Source organism: Salvia splendens, chromosome 21, assembly GCF_004379255.2.
Source record: "Salvia splendens isolate huo1 chromosome 21, SspV2, whole genome shotgun sequence".
Classification (NCBI taxonomy): domain Eukaryota; kingdom Viridiplantae; phylum Streptophyta; class Magnoliopsida; order Lamiales; family Lamiaceae; genus Salvia; species Salvia splendens.
Genome location: NC_056052.1, coordinates 6356920 through 6377070, shown reverse-complemented (window position 1 = coordinate 6377070; position 20151 = coordinate 6356920). Strand labels below are relative to the sequence as shown.

Sequence of the window (20151 nt, the reverse complement as noted above, 5' to 3'; positions counted from 1 at the left end):
AATTTTCCTCCCCGAGAAAGGCATACTTCAGGGTTGCTGGTAACTTCTTCAATTCAACTTGTAGGAGAAGTGTGTCTGCTGGTAGAGGGTTTCTTGCAGCATCCCCTTCCTTTTCTAATTCTCACTCTGAAAATTCATCTGTACTGACTGGTAGCTTAGCCCCTGGGGCTCCAATAAATTCTGATTTCTGGCAGAAGTCCTTAATAGCTCCTTCTATCTCTTCATCAGTTAACCCTTGGCTACTGATCAGGTCACACCATGCAGCTGCCTCTACATCAGCCTGTCCATACACATCCAATGCTTGTAGCTTTTCCTACAATAATTCGGTCTCAAGGAAATCTTGGACTAAGGGGTCAATTACATCAACATAGCATAGATTTTCAGAATCGATAGGCTTTTTCATGGCCTCATCGATATCGAAGGTAAACTTTTCTCCATGAAAATCAATGCAAATTGTTCCCTCAGCCATATCTACAATCGTCTTGGCTATTCGCAAAAACGGTCTCCCTAGCAAAATACCACTAGATTCCCTAGCTTCAGACTCACTCATCTTGATCACGTAAAAGTCAGCAGGATAAGTAAAATCATGTACTCTCACCAACACATTTTCTAATACACCCTCAGGACTTATGCATGATCTATCAGCCAGTTGGATCAACACCCTAGTGTTTGACAACGTTACTCCCTTAAGCCGATTATAGATTGACAAAGGCATAACATTAATAGAAGCTCCCAGATCACACATTGCATGCTCGAATTTTACATCTCCTACAGTTATGGGCAAAGTGAACGTACCTGGGTCTGCTCTCTTGGGCGGTAGCTTTTCCTGCACAATTGCTGATGCTATCCCTTCCACCATGATCTTTCCCTCCTCCTGGGCCTTCCCGGCTATGAACTCTTTAATGAACTTCCCAAGTGGGGGTAGCTTCACGGCCTGGAGGAATGATATGGTAACATCCAGCTTCCCAAAAATTGACATGTAATCCACTGGGTTTTCCTTCTTCCTCTTAGTCACGAACCGGTAAGGGAATGGTTTTTTCCTTCGCCTCTTCAGTCGGTCCTTCAACAGCCTTCCCGGAGTTTTCCTTGGGTACATTCTGGGCTGGAGCCTCCTTCGTGGGTTCCGTTTCCTTAGGAGGGTCTCTCTTGGGCAGTACGCCTCTTGTTTCATTCTTTTCCAACGGTGCTTTATCCAAAAAGAATGGATCCTGCATCTGAGGTAGAGGTCTGTTGAGCTCTCCCTCCGAGACGACATCCTTCAGTATATTCGTCCCACTAGGCTCTCCGTTGGACTTCTTCGGTTGGGGTCCTTCATAGGTTGTACCGGACCGCAATGTGACCTTGCTCACGTTCGCCTTTTCAGGAACATGGACTGTAGATGGGAGTTTTCCTGAATTTCCCTTCATTTCACCCATGGAACTCGCCAGCTGAGCCAATTGCCTATTCATCGTGTCTATGTTCGCCTTATGCTCCTTCTGGGCATTCTGCATCCCCTACACTACTTCATTATTGGACTGCAACTCACCCTTGATACTTTGCTGCGAAGCGAGCAATTCTCCCATCATGTCCTCCATAGATCTCCTCGACCTGTTAGGATATTGGGACTGATTTGGTCCTTGGTGATGGTTATACTGGGGGTTTTGGTTGGGTTGGTAATTTTGGAAGTTTTGTTGGTTCTGGTTAGATGGGTAGTGGTTATACTGGCCAGGAGAGTTGTACTGGTCTTGATGATATTGCTTCTGGTTCTGGCTTTGGAACTGGTTGTGGTTCTGCTGATGTTGGGAACCTTGATTATGCTGACTCTGGTAATTTTGGAAGTTTCTCTGGTGGGGTGGTACATAGACAGCGTTTGAGTTTTGGTTCTGTGGGTTCTGGTTATGGGTTTGTTGGTTCCTTCCTGACCAGTTGGCCTGGTGGTCGGGATTTGCTGGGCCACGGTTGGGATTCTGGTTCGGGTGGGGGTTGTATTGGTTCTGACCTTGACCTTGGTTCTGATTTTGGTTCCCGTCCCCCCATCAAAAGTTCGGATGGTCCCTCCATGGTGCGTCCCGCTGCCTTCCCTTGATCCAATGCCCACTAGAATTGTAGTACCCGACAGCATTAACTTGCTCCATATTGACGAAATCATTAGGCTGATCATAGCCCGGTCCTTGATTCCCTTGTTCCGCACCCTTGTAGTTCCCAGCTGGGGAAGTTGGTGGTGCGTTCTTCTCGATCGCGCTCAGGAGTGTCTTCTTCAATTCGTCCATCTTCAAATCCATCTTCTGTTCTATCTTATGCTCCTAGTCAGTAGACAAGGCACTCGCAATCCTTTCTCTGCTGTAATCATCTCTTGAATTGTCGTACTCCTTCTTTGCGCTCAAGAGTTTCCCTAGGACCCTCTTAGCTTCACTGACCCGTAACTGCGTGATGTATTTCTGACGAGGAGTTTGCCAGATCCTTTGTTGTCTTGTTCATCCCCTCATAAAAGGTATGATGTATTTCTATATCCGCCATACGATGGTTCGAACATGCATCCAAGAGGCTCATATACTTTGCCCAATAATCACTCAAGGGTTCATCGTAACCTTGCTTCACACTGGTTATCTCTCTCTTCAGTGCACTCATCTTAGATGACGGAAAAAATTCCCCTAAGAATACCGACTTGAAATCTGCCCAACTCTCAATGGAATTGGGGGGCAGTCGCATGAACCAGGTGTTAGCCTCCCATTTTAGAACGAACGGAAAAGCCTTCAATCTGTAGTCATCCTCTGTCGCCCCTGCTGGTCTTCTCTGTGCCCTACAAATCTTACAGAACTCATGAAGGAATTCGTAAGGGCCTCCATAGCTCTTTCCGCAGTACGTGGGCAGGATTGCAATAACATGGGGCTTCACATCACAAGCTGTCTGCCCCGGGGTGACAACTATAGCTTGCGGCGATTCTCCTTCGGTATGCGCATTCAGCGTTCCTATCTCCGGATCATCCTCTCCTTGGGCAGCCATTCTCCTTGGGTTACCCTCCAACTGTAGTACCTGTTCTGGTATTCCTCCCTCTATGGTGTCTTGCTCTTCGTCACTACTCGTACCTAGGTCAGACAGGGCTGTCGACAGGCCAGAACGAGTGGTCACAAGTATAGTTCCTCGCTGGAGTAACTTCGGTCTCCAATGGTCAGGAGCTGAACTGCTTCTCATAAACTGAAAGAAAAATAAAGAGAAAAAATTATGAACAATATATACGCTAAAGTATCACACACAATAACAGCTAATAACGCCATTCATCCCCGGCAACGGCGCCATTTGAAAGAGCAGGTTTGTGTCGGTGTCATTTCGAGCAAAGGATGTATCCTACTGATCAGGATGGAAATCCCAGCTAAGCCTGAACCTGGTATAAAAAATTTCTCAACCCACTTCTACTGACTAGTATAGTGGACGTAAGGGTCGAATCCCACAGAGATGATGCGTTATGGTATCGTGGTGATATTCTGGAAGGTTTGGTTAGCTACCACGCTTTGGGTTGAGACTTAATCTAGGCTGGAATTTAAGATGGTACTCTACTAACTAAGAGGTGGGAGAGATGTTTGACAGGCGGCGGTGTACGTGAGAGTGGGGAACATGATGTTTCAGAAACATATGGAAAGTACGAGTTTACTATAAAAGGCTAAACGGAATATCAGAGGAAAAGAGGTAGTTAGGTGACTAGACCTACAGATCTGAAAAGTAACAGCTGAAAAGTAAAGGACAAAAGTAAAAGAAAAAGCAAAAGTGGTCCCAAAGTGGATGGAGATGTATTCTTCTTCAACATGAATCAATTCAAATCAGCAAATCCAGACTTATCACCATAGAAACACAGATTAACAACTTCATGAACACAGATCTATAATTAAAACTTCAAATCAAAAGATCGAACACCGAAACTGCAACTAAACTTACTGGGTGACATACAAGGTGGCAGAAACTACGTAAACTAGGCCTTCACACTTAACTATTTCAGATCTAAAATCTAATAGCAAACTGAACTCATAAACTCAGATCTATCAATTTGGAAATGAAAACATGCCCGCAACAACTGGAAATTGCCGTAACAACTGGATCTAAGCTATCTAGGCAGAAAAGAACGAAATCAAACAAGAACCGATGTAGAAAAATAGCTTCGTATCATAAAATCGTTTGGATCGCAACTAAGACTTTAAAGTAAGCAAATATTGAACGTGCAACAGATCCAACGTAAGAAAACAAAGTGCGATTAACTAAGAAAGCAAGTAAAGATTGTTTTGCCACTCCGGGCGATGAAACTGTTAACACTACGAAACACGCTGACTGGAACGAGAGGATGGGGAACTCCGGCGAACTAATGAGCTTCAGGTGACCATGGCTGTGGCGAGGAACGAGAATATGAAGGATAATGCTGAAGGATTGATCTACCGAAGAGAGATTTCTAACTAAGCGTATGAGTTGATGAACTAATTGATTATATTCTCTCTCCAAGTGGCTTCCTTTTATAGGGAGGCCTCCCTTGATTTTTAGGGTAGACTCACTTCTTTAAATGACTCTTTTGCCCCTTGCTTGCGGCTGATTTTCCCAGCTATCATTCTTCTCCATCTCGAGCCTTTTTCGCATGCATCCTGGTCAGTATTGCACCCTACTGACGCCCTTTTTCACCTGAATTATCCGAACATTCTCATACTGGCTAGAACGTTTTCCCTGCACACTTTAGCAACTGTTTTGCAGATATATTCCAATTATGCACATTATACTGACCAGTAACCAAGGCCTAGAATACGACTTATCACATATCTTTTCTTAGATTCAGTAATCCCAGTAAAATCAGAAACGTCAAATGATATAGTATCTGTTGCTCCACAATCAAAAATCCAGTCTTTGTCCCTGTATGGTTTTTCGGAGACACTACATGTAGTAGATAAAGTTTCAAGGGCAACAAATTGATTTGTGCAATGTATTTGGGGCTGTATTTCAAATTTCTCGCTACTAGAGGGCCTTTTTCCTATAATATGCAAATGGTGGGGTCTGTTTTCACAATTTGGAGACTTGGGGGACTGGTTTGGCAAAGGGTGGGGTTCTGAGTGTATTTTATTGAAATTCAGGGGTGAAAAATGTAAGGGTGTCGAAGCTGAGGGGTTTAATTCAAAATTAAACCCCTCTATACCTTTGCAAATCCTAGCCGCGGCAACAACACCTTCCGCCGCCACTGTGCTGGGTTTTTCTCCATCCTCTCATCCATTCGTCGACGCGCCAGGTCTGCCCACTGCGTTTGCAGCGCCGGTAGTCCGGTCGCTGGTGGCTGGGGTCCCTCGATTCCCTTGGTTCTATCTTTTGCGAGCAGCCCTATTCTTCTTCATTTCATCCCACCAATCGAGATACCCGACTAGGAGGAAACACCCATCTCGGGTGTGTTTTCTTCCTCCGTAGTGACTGCACACCAATTTGTTCCGGTCATCTTCAATTCGGCGGTCCTCCCCACGACTTGGGTTCTGCCCGGGCCGTCCGCCGCTACGTGCTGCCAGCCCCACTCCGATGCCTCCGTTCACTTGGGTTTCTCGTACATCGGCGGTTACGGGCTTGAGTACTCCGTCATTGGTGGCTTCGCGGCGGACGGTGGCGTAGGCGTCCCTTACAGTGGGTAGAGGGTCCCTTTTGAGGATCTCCCTTCTGGTGGATTCATGGATGTCATTGAGTGCCATCTAGAACTGGAATAGCCGGATTTCTTGTGTCTCTTTGTTGTGTGTTGCGATGTCCTCCGCACACTTCATCGGGTTGGGCTTTTTCCGGTTGATTGACATCTAGATGTTTTGGAGTTTGTTCCACAGTTGTTCAAGCGTCATCTCCCCCTGTTTCATATTGCCCGCCTTTCGTTGCAGGTCGTAGACCTGTAACGAGTCTCCTCCGCTACCATATGTCACCGCCAATCCCTCCCATAGCTCCTTTGTCGTTGGATATTGCGACACCTCGTTTACGAGTTCGGGTTCCATATTGTTGATTATCCACCCGAACACACAGTGATCCAACTTTTGCCATGTTTTGTGGTTGGGATCGGTGGTCGGAGGTGGCTCTGAATCCCGTGATATGTGGGAGGATAATCCCTTCCCACCAATCGCTCGTTTGATGAGGTTCGCCCAGAGATGATAGTTATCTCCCGATGATTTGGTTGAGATAACAATTTCCCCTAGGTTGTCCGGGTTGGCTGCCGGTTTTGGAGGTGGAGTTGGGGAGCTTTGTATGCTCTGCCGGATGAATTCTGCAAATTTTGTTGCAAAATCGTCTGAGAAGTTCATGATTGGTTTTGGGGTCTCCTTTGGTTCCTCTGAATCTGACATAATCGTGGTGTTTGTTTTGATGCAGGTTTTCTGCCTCTTGGTCAGAAGGTTTGAGATTGGTATGTTTGGACGATGATGATATATAAATCTGAGTCCCTATTGTTCAACCTGCTCTGATACCATGTTGAATTGTGATAACCGAGAGAGGGAAGAAATGCTAGAAGACATGGTTGGAGGAATTTCTGTGTATCTTATTGATCGAATAGAGCAACTCTCTTAATATAGAGAGTTGCCATAATTTACATATGGAAGGAGATCTCCTTAATTATGATTGTATCAATTACATACTAATCCCATGATTTGTTCCCTAATTACAGTTATTATATTCCCATATTCTATTCCATATTCCAAAAGTATATAAATCTAAAGTAGGAAATAAAATTAAATAGGAGAAAAAAAATAAGAGAAAAAAAATATATTCAATTTTGCTAAAATATTACTCCCTCCGTCCCGGACTACTCGCACATTTCATTTTCGGTATGGAGATTAAGGAATGAGTGTATAGCAAAGTCAACAATTGCGGCTGTAGGTGATAATTTTTACTAAAAATAGAAAGAGTGCAAATAACTTGGGACGCCCAGAAAGGAAATAAGTGCAAGTAGTCCGGGACGGAGGGAGTAGTAAATAATTTAATTATAATGGGACAGCTTAAATTAAAATGGAATATGATGCATACGAACGAGACCGATGAAGCATTTGATAAATTTTCAATACGATGAAGGTTGATGAATAAAACAAAGCAAGGAATATAACAAAAATCAAGTGAACTCTTTATCTTTCTTTTAAGTGAACTCGATACGTAATAGTAATGTGCTCAAGTTGAAATTGCTTAAAATCAGTAGAGCTCTATTTTGAAAACAATCGAATATACGTGTTTGAAACATTTTAAGTATTATAAACTAGTCTTTACATATATAGTATATATAGCATGAGGAATATGATCAAATGCAAACTTTAAATATTGTACAAACTTCAAATTATGATCTGAATCGTTAGAAAATGTGAACAGATGGCAAAATAATAGGTATAAAAAATGTCAACGGTTGATGCTGTGTTGAAATTGTGTTGACATTTTATTGACATTTTTTATTGTTTTTATTTTGTCATCTGTTGATATTTTTTAATGGTTCAGATCATAGTTTGAAGTTGATACAATATTTAACGTTTGCATTTTATCGGTACAGTCCTAAATACAATTCATTTATAAGGGAATTCAGAATGCTAATACAACCTTTATTCAATGTAGTGTACAGATGCGAAATGACCTACAAGAAAGCCCAAATCTCCAAATGCTTTTAAAAGACCAATAATCTCCAAATTCTTTAAAAAAATAGGCCCAATGCAGAATCCAATTCTGCTGGACAAGTTCGATTCTGTGGCTGTGATAATCTATTGATCCAGATTCCATATAACAATTCTTTTAACAAAAAAAAATAGTACTTAGCAATATTTTATATATGCTTTCCTTATAGAACTAAAAATTAGGTACGACTTATATCAATTCAACTCCGTATATAACCATAGTAGCCAACTTAAAATTGCATACAATTTTTTTTAAAAAAAATCTTTGTATGCTTCAAAGTTTGAACACATTTAAATACAAGAAAGTCAAAACATATCCTTTTTCCTTTTCCTTCTTAAACTACAATTTGATGGCAGTTATGAAAATTTAAAGCGAAGATTCATCGTGTCCATAATAAATTAAACACCAATAAATTAAACAAAGCTGATGATCAAGTAACTAATGAATTCCAAACATTCTCAAAAAAATTATCCATCCCAAACAGATCGCAAATGTAATACTATCATTCTAATTAGCATATCTGCGATCTCATATTTCAAAATAACCATTATTTAATACAACCACCAATCACTATCATTTATGTACCTATCATTCTCTATCACCCACATTACCTGAAAATAATTTTATTCAATGTGTTTAGCTATGTTCACATTTATACATTTGGTGTGTTTTAATTCCTACAATTACACACAATCTGATATGGACTTAATAAGTCTAAAGCGAAATCATTAGAAAAATTGTACTTCCTCTTCTATAATAAAGAGTTTCTTTTTAAACATTAGGGGTGTGGTTTAGTAGTATAGAACTCTTTTCACTTTTAACCAAATGGCGAGGGATCGATTCCTATACCTCTTGATCTCACCCTTTTAAGTGCCAACAGTTTTTCCAAAATAATACACCTCAACTCCTTCAATGAAACAACATAAATATATGTTTTGCAATAAAGAAAAATTGATATACTCCCTCCCTACATACATTTGTTTAAAAATATCAATAATATTTTTTAATGTATTAAAATCAAAGCAAATGTATAAAAAAAACTCAATTTGCTAATTGATTGGCCTTCCTCCACATGTATAAAAGTAAAGATCATAAAATACCTCCTTATACCAAAATTATAAGTATTTATTTTACAAATATCCTCACACTTGCACTTGGGAAAATAACAAAACTAACCTGTATATTACACTAACCAAATAACCTGTATATAAACGCGACAAATACAACAAACAAACATACATACAGAGATAAGACATTCAAGATTTGGCACCCAATGTTCTTGAAAGCTCCTTAAACAGAGGACTCTCCTTCAAATTTCCTTCCTCTTCTAAATGCCATTTCTTTGATACTTCCTCAGCCTAAAATCAACCAAATTTAGCAAGAAATAGTTTAAAAAAGGCACAATAATTTAGATTCCTTCCTTTCTATATGTTCTAACAGACTATACCTACCCGATTCCTTAGAGGCGCCAACCGCTCTTTCAACGTCTCGAATCTCGGTTGAATTAAATCCTTTCCTCTATCCCTAATGTCATTCGTCTGTAAACAATGAAACATAGTTAAGTATCTAATGTCGTTAAAGAAACGTGAAACAGAATGGATGTCGATAGTCGCCTTCAAACTTGTAAATGCATAGAAAAACAATAAAAAGAAACAAAAGTTATCGGGATGCAGTCCAAAATGTAAACCTATATCAATTCAAGGGAGTTGTTGGAGTGTCGTGACCTCCATTTCCAGCACGGACTGCTTCTAAGAATTGTGGCTCTCGGAGGCAACATAGATTAAATAGAGTGGATGTGCCAATCAAGAATCGAGATCGTTTTTAAGTATTTATTGCAGAATCCTTAAGTTTTCACATGAACTTCCCTAATCGCTCTTATTCAATACGGTATATGAAAGCCAAAACTATAAAGATCAATGTATTCGTTATATTCAACCATCTCAGATATTTATACTTACGTTATGCACCTGGAGCCTCGATGCTGCCAGCCCAAAGATCAAGGCAGCACCACCGAAGACAATAGCAGTCGCAACAGCAAATGCAGACCCAACTGCAAACGAAGAGAGCCCGGAGATATATATCAGCTTGTTCCAATTCAAGAAACCACAGGATTAAAAAAAGCTCATGAACATCTGAATATCCTAAAAACGACACTATGGCCACAATAATAGCTCTAATGCCTCACGAAACTGACAATCGGTAACGAACAAACAATAAACCAGAGCATACTTTGAGTTAGCCCTGCTGCTGCAGCCTTCAACTTCTCCGGGTTGATAGGGGCGTACTTGTCTTGCCGCAAATCATTTGCAGTCGAGGCTACAACAGCGCCCTCCGAATTGGGAATCTGCCATCTGAGTATCAACAGATATTAGTCCATCCACATTGCAAGAAAAGATCCCAAAAATGATAAGAGCCAATAATGTACTACTCCCTCCGTCCCGCTACAAGTGAGGCGTTCCAAATCGGACGTTGTTTTGCAAAAATAATAATAAATAGTTAGAGTAGAGATAAAATAAAGTAAGTAAGATAATAATGTATATACGACTCTCTTCTATATTATTCTCTCTCTTACTTTATTTTCTCTTCACTTTAACTATTTATTATCATCTTCGCAAATAAACGCCTCACTTGTAGTGGGACAGAGGGAGTACAAAACATAATGATTTGATCATCACAGTGTAAAACAAAACAAAATAAAATTTCCCTTTCAATGATGCGATCAGAGCTAAAAACTAACCACCTTAATCTCTATTCATTTTTCTCAGAGATTAAGAACATGTACAAACTTCACAAAATATAATCCCAAAATCTCATCTTTTTTCAGCCATGAGAAGTTTTATAGTAGAAATCTAGCAACCAAAAATCACAGTAGTCATACAAACTTCATCAAAAAAAAGGAACAATAGCATGTAAATTACTGAAATTCAACCAAATACTAAATTCACACACCAAATTAACAGTCGATCAACGATAATCATCAATTAATTAATCAAAACCAATTTACAATTATGTAGAAGGGAAAAAGAGAAGACCTTTTAGGTCCAAATGTGACCTGCGGCAGAGAAACGTAACCCCTGAGGGGATTCATAGCATCGGCCGACACCGACACGCCGCCGCTTTTCGGATCGGGCTTCAGGGCCCATTTCGAGGCCGTGGATAAAGAAGAGCCCGGATTGGCCGGGTCGGAGCTGAAAATCTTGGAAGGGAGATTGTGCCGCAAAACCTCCGGCAGAACATCGGCCGGCGATGAAGAAGTTTGGCTGCTTTCGGCAATCGGTGTGATGAGATTGTTAGCAGCGGAATTCCTCTGCTTTTCGCGGAGTTTGGTGACAACTTGCTTGGATTCTTGCAGGAAATAGGAGCCCTCTTTGCTGGCTAATCGCCCGGCAAGAAAACTCATTTCTTCTCTAGTTGTGTAGTTTGCCGCGGAGTCAATTTATTGGAAAGAAATATACTTGGTGAACAAGTACTCCACACAACCATAAAAAATTACTACCTCCATCCCATAATATATACATTGATAGCACACTTGGATAATAACACGAAAATTTAAGAGACGTTGTTTTGTGTATTAAGTGAATAGAGAAAATAGTATATTTACATTATTGTGAGAGAACTTTTTTTCATTTTTTTTGTTGAACAGACTAAAAAGAAAATATGACATCTATAAGATCGTATTGACGTATATTGGGAAGCTTATTTTTTTAGAGCATCTGCAATGGCGGATTTACCGGCGAACGTTCGACCAGCGTGTCGGATGTCCGTGCGGGACGTCCACCATTAGGCTTGGGAGGGACGGATGCGGAAGGCCGCAGCGGACACTGCAGATCCGCGGCTTTCCGGCGACGTCCGTTGTGACGTCCGCCATTGCGGTGCCAGGACGGACGTCCCGATTTTTTAAATTTAAAAAAAATCTATATATACGGCTCGTTGAACTTCATTTCATTTGCACCACTTGTTTTAACGTTTCTCTCTCTCTCTCTCTACGTTTCAATTAGTATATCCAAAATGGCTAGTGGTGGTAGTGGTAGAAGTAGTGGTGCGGGTGCTGATGACTTACGCCGGGGAATTAATGAAGAGGTGCTGGCCGTTACGTCCAGGGAGATAATTGCCTGATACAAGCGGCCTTGCAGCAGCAGCCTACCTCGACCCATTCATCGTCAAGCTATAGTACCCCGGGACCACATCGCTGCACACCGTCGGTTGTATGAGGACTACTTCGCTCCAGAGTCGCGATTTAGAGATAACATATTCCGGCAATGTTTTAGGATGCATCGTCAGCTATTTATGGGTATCGTGAGCGCTTTAGAGCGTCGATACGAGTATTTCAAGTTCATGGAGGATGCGGTTGGTAAACCCGGTCACACGCCCATACAGAAGTGCACTGCCGCAATCAGGCAGCTGGCGTACGGAGGCGCGGCCGACATGTTCGACGAGTACCTCCACATCGGCGAGACGACTGCCCGCGATTGCATGAAGTATTTTTGTGAGGGCGTTAGGGAGATATTCGAGGATGAGTATCTTCGGAAGCCTACCCCCGAAGACTACCAGGCTCTGATGGATATGCACGGGGGTCAGCACGGGTTTCGTGGAATGTTGGGCAGCATATTTGCATTGGGAGTGGAAGAACTGCCTCGCCGCATGGAAAGGAGTGTACACTACCGGCTTCAAAAGTAAGAATCCCACGATTGTCCTTGAAGCTGTAGCTGACTACCGGTTGTGGATTTGGCATGCGTATTTTGGAGTAGCCGGGTCGAACAATGACATCAACGTCCTCCAGTCGTCGCCCCTTTTCAACGTCATCCAATGGCAACCAGCACAATATGGGCTACTATTTGGCGGATGTGATATACCATATGTGGCCCGTCTTTGTGAAGACGATCAGATGCCCATCAGACGAAAAGAAGGTCTATTTTGCGGGACGTCAGGAGGCAGTGCCCAAGGATGTGGAGCGAGCATTTGGTGTGCTCCAGGCTCGATGGACGGCAGTGAAGGGTCCATCACGGCTGTGGTATATTGATAGCATCGCTGATGTCATGTACGCATGTATTATCATGTACAACATGATTGTCGAAGATGAAGTTCCAGCACTGACTGATTGGGCCAATGATAATGTTGATGCTTTCGGTCCAAGTCACGACGTGGCCACCGCCAACGTACGTATGGGGATACCCCATGGAGAGGCCGATCGAGTCCGTGCATTTGCCGACATGCGCCAACGACAAGCTCATATTCGACTCCAGAACGATATAATTGAAGAGCTATGGACGCGGAGGGGTGCACGTTGATATTTATAATGTAATTTGTTTAATTTTTTTTTGAACTGTACCTTTTTTTATTTTTTTTAATTAATCAAATTATCATTGCACTCGTCCGTATTCGTGTCGAAATTTTAATTCTGTAAATTCTTTAATTTGGTGAATTTGTGATTTTTTTTTATTGTGGATGTCCGTCATTGTGCAGTGGGATGTCCTTATGACGTGGCAGTGCAGTGGGAGGTCCTTATGACGTGGCAGTAAGTGTTTTTAGGAAGTCCGCCGGGACATCCGCACCATTATGGATGCTCTTAAATTAAGAAGTGATCTCATTAATTGAAAACACATACATCTTATGTGTCTCAGTCTCTCATTTCCATATAAGGTCGCTACCACGGTAGATTTTATGCCGCCAAGGCATCAGAGGGATATTCGGAAGCATGGTTGATCTGCCTCTAACGTTCAACCATCGGAGAATTGGGCTTCACAAATGGTGGGACTAGCTGCCGTTGGAAATCGCATTGAACCGCGTATGACGAGGGGGAATTGGGGATATGAAATGAGTGACAGTCTTATGCGTCTCTAATAAATGAGACGCATAAGGCTCACTTCTAAAGAATTTAAAAAACATGCTTCCCAATTTGGTAAGCTTATATCTATATTGTACCAGAATTCGCAGTATATTGACATAATATAAATAAAATTTAATAAAAAAAAATCCAAATTGCTTTGTGATAATATGAAAAGAAAAAGGTCTAAGCTTTTGTCCAATTGAAATGAAAGGAGAAAAAAAAATAGGCCTTGGTAAACAAGAAATCTAATTTCTTTGTTGTGCATATGGAAATTTGAATCCATCTACCCGAGCACCTATATATTTCCATTCTTCAAAGTACAAATTTTTTCTTAATGATTTTCAGGTTAATTCATAATCTAGACTTCCTAGAAACCTCAGCTTCCAGCAATCTTCGAGCAACTCTTCAAGCAGGGTAGAGCCGAGCACGAGGTTGAGGTAGGTACACGGCGTTCGATCAAGAGGGTCGGAGGTGGAACCAACATGAAACAAAAACTTATTCGACATAATACAATTCCAAAAAGAATAAAATAAAATAGAAGAAAGAAAGAAGTACCCATAAATAGAACTACTAAATTGAAATTATAAATAGATAAAACAAAATCGTATATCAAGTCTAGTTGTGCAAGATCTCTTTCTGCAAAACGAACGGCCCTAGTAGTCCTGCGTCGTAATTAATCTCATAATTCTATATTCGTTATAGCTTTTAGCAGAATTAGATCTCATATTCGAACTTTTAAGAAGTTGGCATTGAGATATTTCCAATAATACATTTGCCGGAGTTGAGTCGAATTTCAAAACATATAAAAAATTCGGGTATTTTTGACCAAAATTATTTATCTGATTATAAATCAATATCTGCCTGTATTTACATGAATGAACTCTCTAGTCAATAATTGGGGTGTTTATGTCGCAGCCAAAGCCCACTCATCTTTATGCCATTGACGACGCCGTTTTAGCATTTATAGATTTTATTGGACTGATTAGCATATGTTGTGAGACTAGAGTGGCTTTTTTGCAATAACAACTCTTGGAAGCTCAAGTAAAAGAATTCACAGCTCTTTGTATTGTGGATAAACCTCTCTGTTCCAGCTGAAGGGTTTTAAGAAAAACGTTAAGCTTAAGGTAAAGGTAATTCTTCTCCATCATTTGGCCCTTGCGTTAATCTAGATATCGTTTTCTCTCTCTGCACAAAATTGCGCCGCTGTTTCTTCTTTTTTTCGCTAACTAGTTCTTCAATCGGCAACCACTCTCCGTAAATCAGGCAAGTCCTTGCTTCTATTCGAAATCCCATTGCAAATTTTAGAAACTTCATAACTACTGCATCTTTGGTGTATTACTGTTCAAGAAATGGAAAAAAGGACAATTTGGGATGGGATATGGAGTATGGTTGGAGGTCAATTGTAGGAAAATTGTATTGGGTTTTTCCTGTTAAAAGATATTGTGCATTTATGTTGTAGGTGATAGGCACATCTTGCTTTTGAACAAACAAAATTAGATTTTGTTTGTGATCTATGATAATGAGGCTATCTGAAAAGGGAACAATGATTTTCCCCACAAAGAAATGCATTTCTGTGTTTATGCTTTGGACGAACAAAATAAACTTGATCGTTTATTCCTGTGTTTCTGTGCAGTTGCTGCATCCGACTGATATGGCTAGTAGTATCACGGCTCCGATGCTAGCACTCTCTTCATCTTCTGCCAAAAAGCACAAAAGTTCCATTCCTAGCCCGAGGCAGTACCAGCCTATACTAGCAATGAAGGTGGAGAAACCATTGGAGGAGCTCTACAACGTGAAGGTAGAGAGGAAGGTCTCAAAGGAGCGCCTGGCAGAGCTCGGTGTCTCGAGATGGTCTTTGTGGAAAACGGGCAAGTGCCAGCTCCCATGGGACTGGCAGGTCGATCAGCTCGTTTATATCGAGGAAGGGGAAGTGAGAGTGGTGCCGGACGGGAGCAAGCGCTACATGAGCTTCGTAGCAGGCGACCTTGTTCGCTACCCAAAGTGGTTTGAAGCCGATCTCTTCTTCAATGATTTCTATCAAGAACGGTATTGCTTTAGAGCATATGGTGATGATTAGCAGGTGTTGATGATCTTCATTCTATGTTGTATGTTGTCCAGAAGAAAATTGTTGTATTTTGAGTTAAATTTATGATATGAATGTTGAAGATGCTTCATCTCTGGCTATTGATTTCCAAATAAATTAGTAGTATTAAAATATTTGATTTATATCAGAAAAAAATCCAGTGAAGAAACAAAAGGAGATTGGAAGACTACATTAGAAAACAGAACAAATTACAAATCACACTTCCAAATTGCCATTTTACCATATTAGGAAAACTAGGGTTAATGATAGATTTCAATCAACAATTTCAATGTTTTAAGGGGAATTGTACACGCACATACCAACAATGGTGAGTAGTACTACTAACTACTTAGTCTGCACAAAGATACAATAAATAGATGATAATAATAATTAGGCTACCATAAATTAGAAATAAGCCTCAGACCATGTCTTGTAGTTTCCACTCTCTCTGCACTGTACAATTCCATGGTACAACAACAAATAGCGCGCTACTATGCAAGAAAACTCGTACATACTCGTGCACGACTCATTCACCTCTTTCTTCGCTTCGCCTCCACCTAACAATTGATCGTCATCAAGGGGTTAGAGATACTTGAATAAGTATTTTGCATCTCAAAATAGAGAGAGTCGAAGTAAAAAGTGTTCCAAACTCGCTCTTAACCCTAAGTGCATTTGTTAAGACGGATAATGTTGTGTGTGCGCACATGTGTGTGTGTGTGTGTGTCTAATATACGAGTATAGTGTGATTCACCAGAAACCTTAAAAAGTTAGATAAAGACCACTTCCGTTTCTCCTGTAAATATTTTCTCAAGAGAAGTCGTATTTGTTACAGCCAAGGTCAATATTTCAGGATAGGGGAATCTACTGCTACAAGTATGAGGAAAGATGAGTTCAAAGAGGACAATCGTTCTCACCTTTGTCTCAGCAGCCGGTGATACGGGAAATGAGTTCATCGACCTTTTGGTATCGTCATCAGATGAACAATCAGAGCACAAGAACTGATCCAGCTTCTTTGCCTCTTCAATAGTCATGCCCATACAAGAAGGATGAAACCTTCAATAAGAAAGACACATCAGAAACACATCCTCTAAAGGGGTGTAAGGAAATAACGTCCCCATTCGATCAAGTGAAATACAATTAATGTTAGAAAGCTGGCCCCTAAAAGAGGAAATGCCAAACATTAAACACGTGTGTTTCTAAGCTTGCCCCTAAAAGAGGAAATGTCAAACATTAAATACGTGTGTTTCTAAGCTTGCCCCTAAAAGAGGAAATGTCAAACATTAAATACGTGTGTCATGAGCATTAGAAAGTACTTGCCAATTTGAGGGATTTTGGCTCTCTCTAGTCTCTATCCTCTAATACCATAAGTTATTCCAAACCAACCCGAATTTAGAACAAGAAATTTATTTGGCTCTAATAGTAGAGGATACCAAACTGCATTCCATATGTAAAGGCATATTGCTCACTGTTTTAAACTCAAATATATGTTATATGACTGGTAAGAAGCATACCAATATACCAGAGAAACACACCAATTTACATGTTCCAAGAGCCTGGGCTAAGGAGGACAACTGGATATTTTTTTTATGGCAATCAACCTATTATTTTTTATAATCTTTTTATAAATGTAAAATTGGCTCAAAACCAGCTAGAATCGATTTGTCAAATTGGTAAACATGATGAACCTCAACTTGGCTGCATCATATGGAAGGTATGGATTTGCAACAAAGGGGGCAGTGGCGGATCCAGGGGCATGAGGGGGCGGTCACCCCCTCCCTTGGCCACTGGCGCAGTCACAAAGAAGAAATGGAAAATAAAGGAGTTGCCAGAAATCTGTTACATTGAGATAGTTTCTTCAATTATTTGAGGTTTTCAAGAGGCTGTCCAGAGATTGAGTGGTGTGGGTGGTAGTGATGAAGTTTTTATCTTTCTTTTGTGTGTGGGTGTCACTAATTAGGAAGAAGGAATGAGCAACTACTTTTGACTTTCTGTTTTAATTCTTTTTTAGTTATTAAAAATTTACTCTTTTTACCTTAGGTGTTGTAGCTGTGTAGGTTTCTAGAGTGAGAGAGAAAAACAGAGTTTTCCTTTTTTAAGTTTTTATTGTGTGTCGATAAGGCAGACACAATTGAAAGCTTTAATTATATTCCATATAGTATATTTTAACTTTATCTAACATAAATTCAAAAAAGTAACACTTGGAACTAAAATGATTTCATTATAATACATATTCAATTATTTATAAATTATGCTTATATTTTTCATAAATTAACTTATCAAAATTTCTTAAATAGACCAAATCTCTTGATTTACTAAAATTCAAAAAGTATAACTAATCATTCAAGTAATGATCGAACTACATGATACCATAAGGACCCGTTTTATAGAGTGAGTGGGTTATAGCAAGAGGATTAACATAGGATAAAATTTTCGGGCCAAATGTAGGATTTATGTAGGATAAAATAAACCCACAAGAGGATAAAATAAACCCACAAATTTTGTGGGTCACATTAACTAAGCCCAATAGTGAAAACGGGCACTATTCACGCGGGCCTGGCGGGCCGCCGCAATTTTTTTCGGGCCTTGGATTGCATTTATCCAGGCTGAAAAATTGTATCAAACATTGGATTGTGGTGGGTCCCACCAACCTTAACCTTGGTTTATCACCTATAAAACGGGTCCTAAAGGGTGAAGGCCCATTCATCTATTATAGTTGCTAAAAGAGTTGTCAAACACTACTATTAGAGTGTATATAACGTTAAAAAAGATGCTTATCAAAATTTGAAGGTTGTGTTAGCGATATTAGTAGGTTTTTTCATTCCGCCCCCTCCACTAACCAGTTCTGGATCCGCCACTTGGAGGGGGAGAGAGTTGAAAATTCCAAATTTGCTTAAATAAATGCCTAATTTCATATTGTAAAAAAATGGCTGAAGGATATATGACATACCAATCTTTACATCCTTCACATTGCACCATGAGATCGTCTGGGTTATAAGGCATCTCACACTTGCAATATCTTGAAACAAAATCACCAAATAAATACGTAAGAATTAAAAGAAAAGAAGAGGAAAAGTTAGCATTACTAAGATGCATCAACTAATCATCAAAGCTTTAATAACCGAGACTCACACAGCAACACGGTCGGGAGTGAAGCTTCCGGTAGCAGCCTTATACTCGAACCTGCAAAAGTAATCCTCCGTCCCCACATTCTCTAGCTTGGTGTAGTTCTTAAAGGTATGAACAATGCACTTTCCTTCAATGGTATGAGCACTCTGTACGTCATAGTGGTCCGACAAGAATAACTCCTTGGCACCGTGGAACTGCCTACGGCCTCCAATTGATTCCTCAGGGCGGTAGTACCACCTCACCCGCACTTTCATGTTATTCCTGTGGTCAGCCTCAATCTTCTCGACTCTTGCCACATACGGTGGCTTGTCCGAGTCAGATGGTCTCATCATCACATAATCACCAGCTGCATAAACACTCCTATATATCAGTCGAGCTCAAACAAACCAAACGAGCATATAAGCCATACAAATCCAACAATCGAAAACTCGACACAAAGTGGCCGAGGTGGATAATAGAAACACCAAACTGTTCAAAAACATTGCCTATGACAGTAGGACGAAGAAAACAAGTAAAAAACAACACCAAAACGTGTATTTCCATTTGAATTGAGCTCATTTTCCTATCCGGAAACAAGCTAAACCGACAGCATTTAATTATTTAACTTGCTAGTAACTAAACAGAAATGGATTAAACAGAAATAGGTTAAAAAAGATTTAAAAAAAAAAACAAAATTGCATCAGCAGTTAGGTAAACAAAATCATAAGCAGCTTTAAATTCTAATAAACACCAAACAAACATTACCTAATTCCAGGAAGAAACTAATTAGCACCACAAATCAAGAGACATAAATATCAAAACAAACACCCCCAAAACCCTACATTTGATACCTCAGCATACAAAAAACGACAAAATCATGTTAATCAGCAACCAAATCGACGAATCAAAAATGCAAATAAGAAGAAGAAGAAAGACGCAATCAAAGATGGAGAGAAAGGGGGTGAAAATGGGAATACGTCTGACAACTTTGTTGGTGCCCTTTATAGTGTATGAATCGACGTCTTTTTTGCCCGGCTTCGTCTTGGCCATCGCGACGGGGTCGATCGAAGGAAGTGCAGGGGATATTGGGTTGAATTTAGAGGTGAGGAGAGAAACAGAAACCCTAATTGCTGGGTTGAAGAGAGAAATTCAGTGGCGTGGAGAAATTATGTCGGAAGACAGGGTTCAGCCCTGACCGCGGGCAGCTTTGGCAAATGTCATTAATAGATCTTGTCAATTTAATTTGATCATTTATGGATATATGCTCTTTTACCACATTAGGCTAATTTTATTAAAATCATCTTTACACTTGAGTTTTGAGGAAAATAACACATAATTTTTATATGTAGATAATTAGATTTCGTCTACGGGATTCAGTAAAAAAAATTACGCATTAATAGAGTAAAAAAATGAATTCATTGTTGTCGTCCAACTTATCTAAGAAAAAGCCAAAAAGTATGAGTATCTTAAAATTTATTTGAGGATCACGATGTGTATTAATGTGACAAACAATATAAATACT

At 40.2% G+C, this 20151-nt stretch overlaps 3 protein-coding genes across 5 annotated transcripts; 1 reads left to right on the top strand and 2 right to left on the bottom strand.

The window, feature by feature from the left end:
- Positions 1-8689: 8689 nt before the first annotated feature.
- On the bottom strand, positions 8690-11075 carry LOC121783207. The gene is made up of 5 exons (XM_042181208.1): positions 10647-11075; positions 9844-9965; positions 9573-9664; positions 9066-9152; positions 8690-8972 (listed from the first exon to the last, which is right to left on the bottom strand). The coding sequence occupies exons 1-5, from the start codon at positions 11012-11014 to the stop codon at positions 8871-8873; spliced, it is 771 nt and encodes a 256-aa protein (XP_042037142.1). The 5' UTR covers positions 11015-11075; the 3' UTR covers positions 8690-8870.
- A 3337-nt stretch (positions 11076-14412) lies between these two features.
- LOC121783334 lies at positions 14413-15615 on the top strand. 3 transcript variants are annotated; one of them, XM_042181380.1, is made up of 2 exons: positions 14413-14704; positions 15075-15615. In XM_042181380.1, exon 2 carries the CDS (start codon positions 15093-15095, stop codon positions 15516-15518), a length of 426 nt encoding a protein of 141 aa, XP_042037314.1. In that variant the 5' UTR covers positions 14413-14704; positions 15075-15092; the 3' UTR covers positions 15519-15615. The 3 variants fall into 3 exon arrangements, with proteins under 3 accessions (XP_042037314.1, XP_042037315.1, XP_042037313.1); XM_042181381.1 differs by having other exon boundaries at positions 14414-14565; XM_042181379.1 differs by having other exon boundaries at positions 14415-14571.
- Positions 15616-15767: 152 nt separating this feature from the next.
- Positions 15768-19841, bottom strand: LOC121783333 (chromatin remodeling protein EBS-like). Its single transcript, XM_042181378.1, has 5 exons — positions 19607-19841; positions 18654-18996; positions 18472-18540; positions 16439-16577; positions 15768-16081 (listed from the first exon to the last, which is right to left on the bottom strand). The coding sequence occupies exons 1-5, from the start codon at positions 19677-19679 to the stop codon at positions 16055-16057; spliced, it is 651 nt and encodes a 216-aa protein (XP_042037312.1). The 5' UTR covers positions 19680-19841; the 3' UTR covers positions 15768-16054.
- Between the last annotated feature and the right edge of the window lie 310 nt (positions 19842-20151).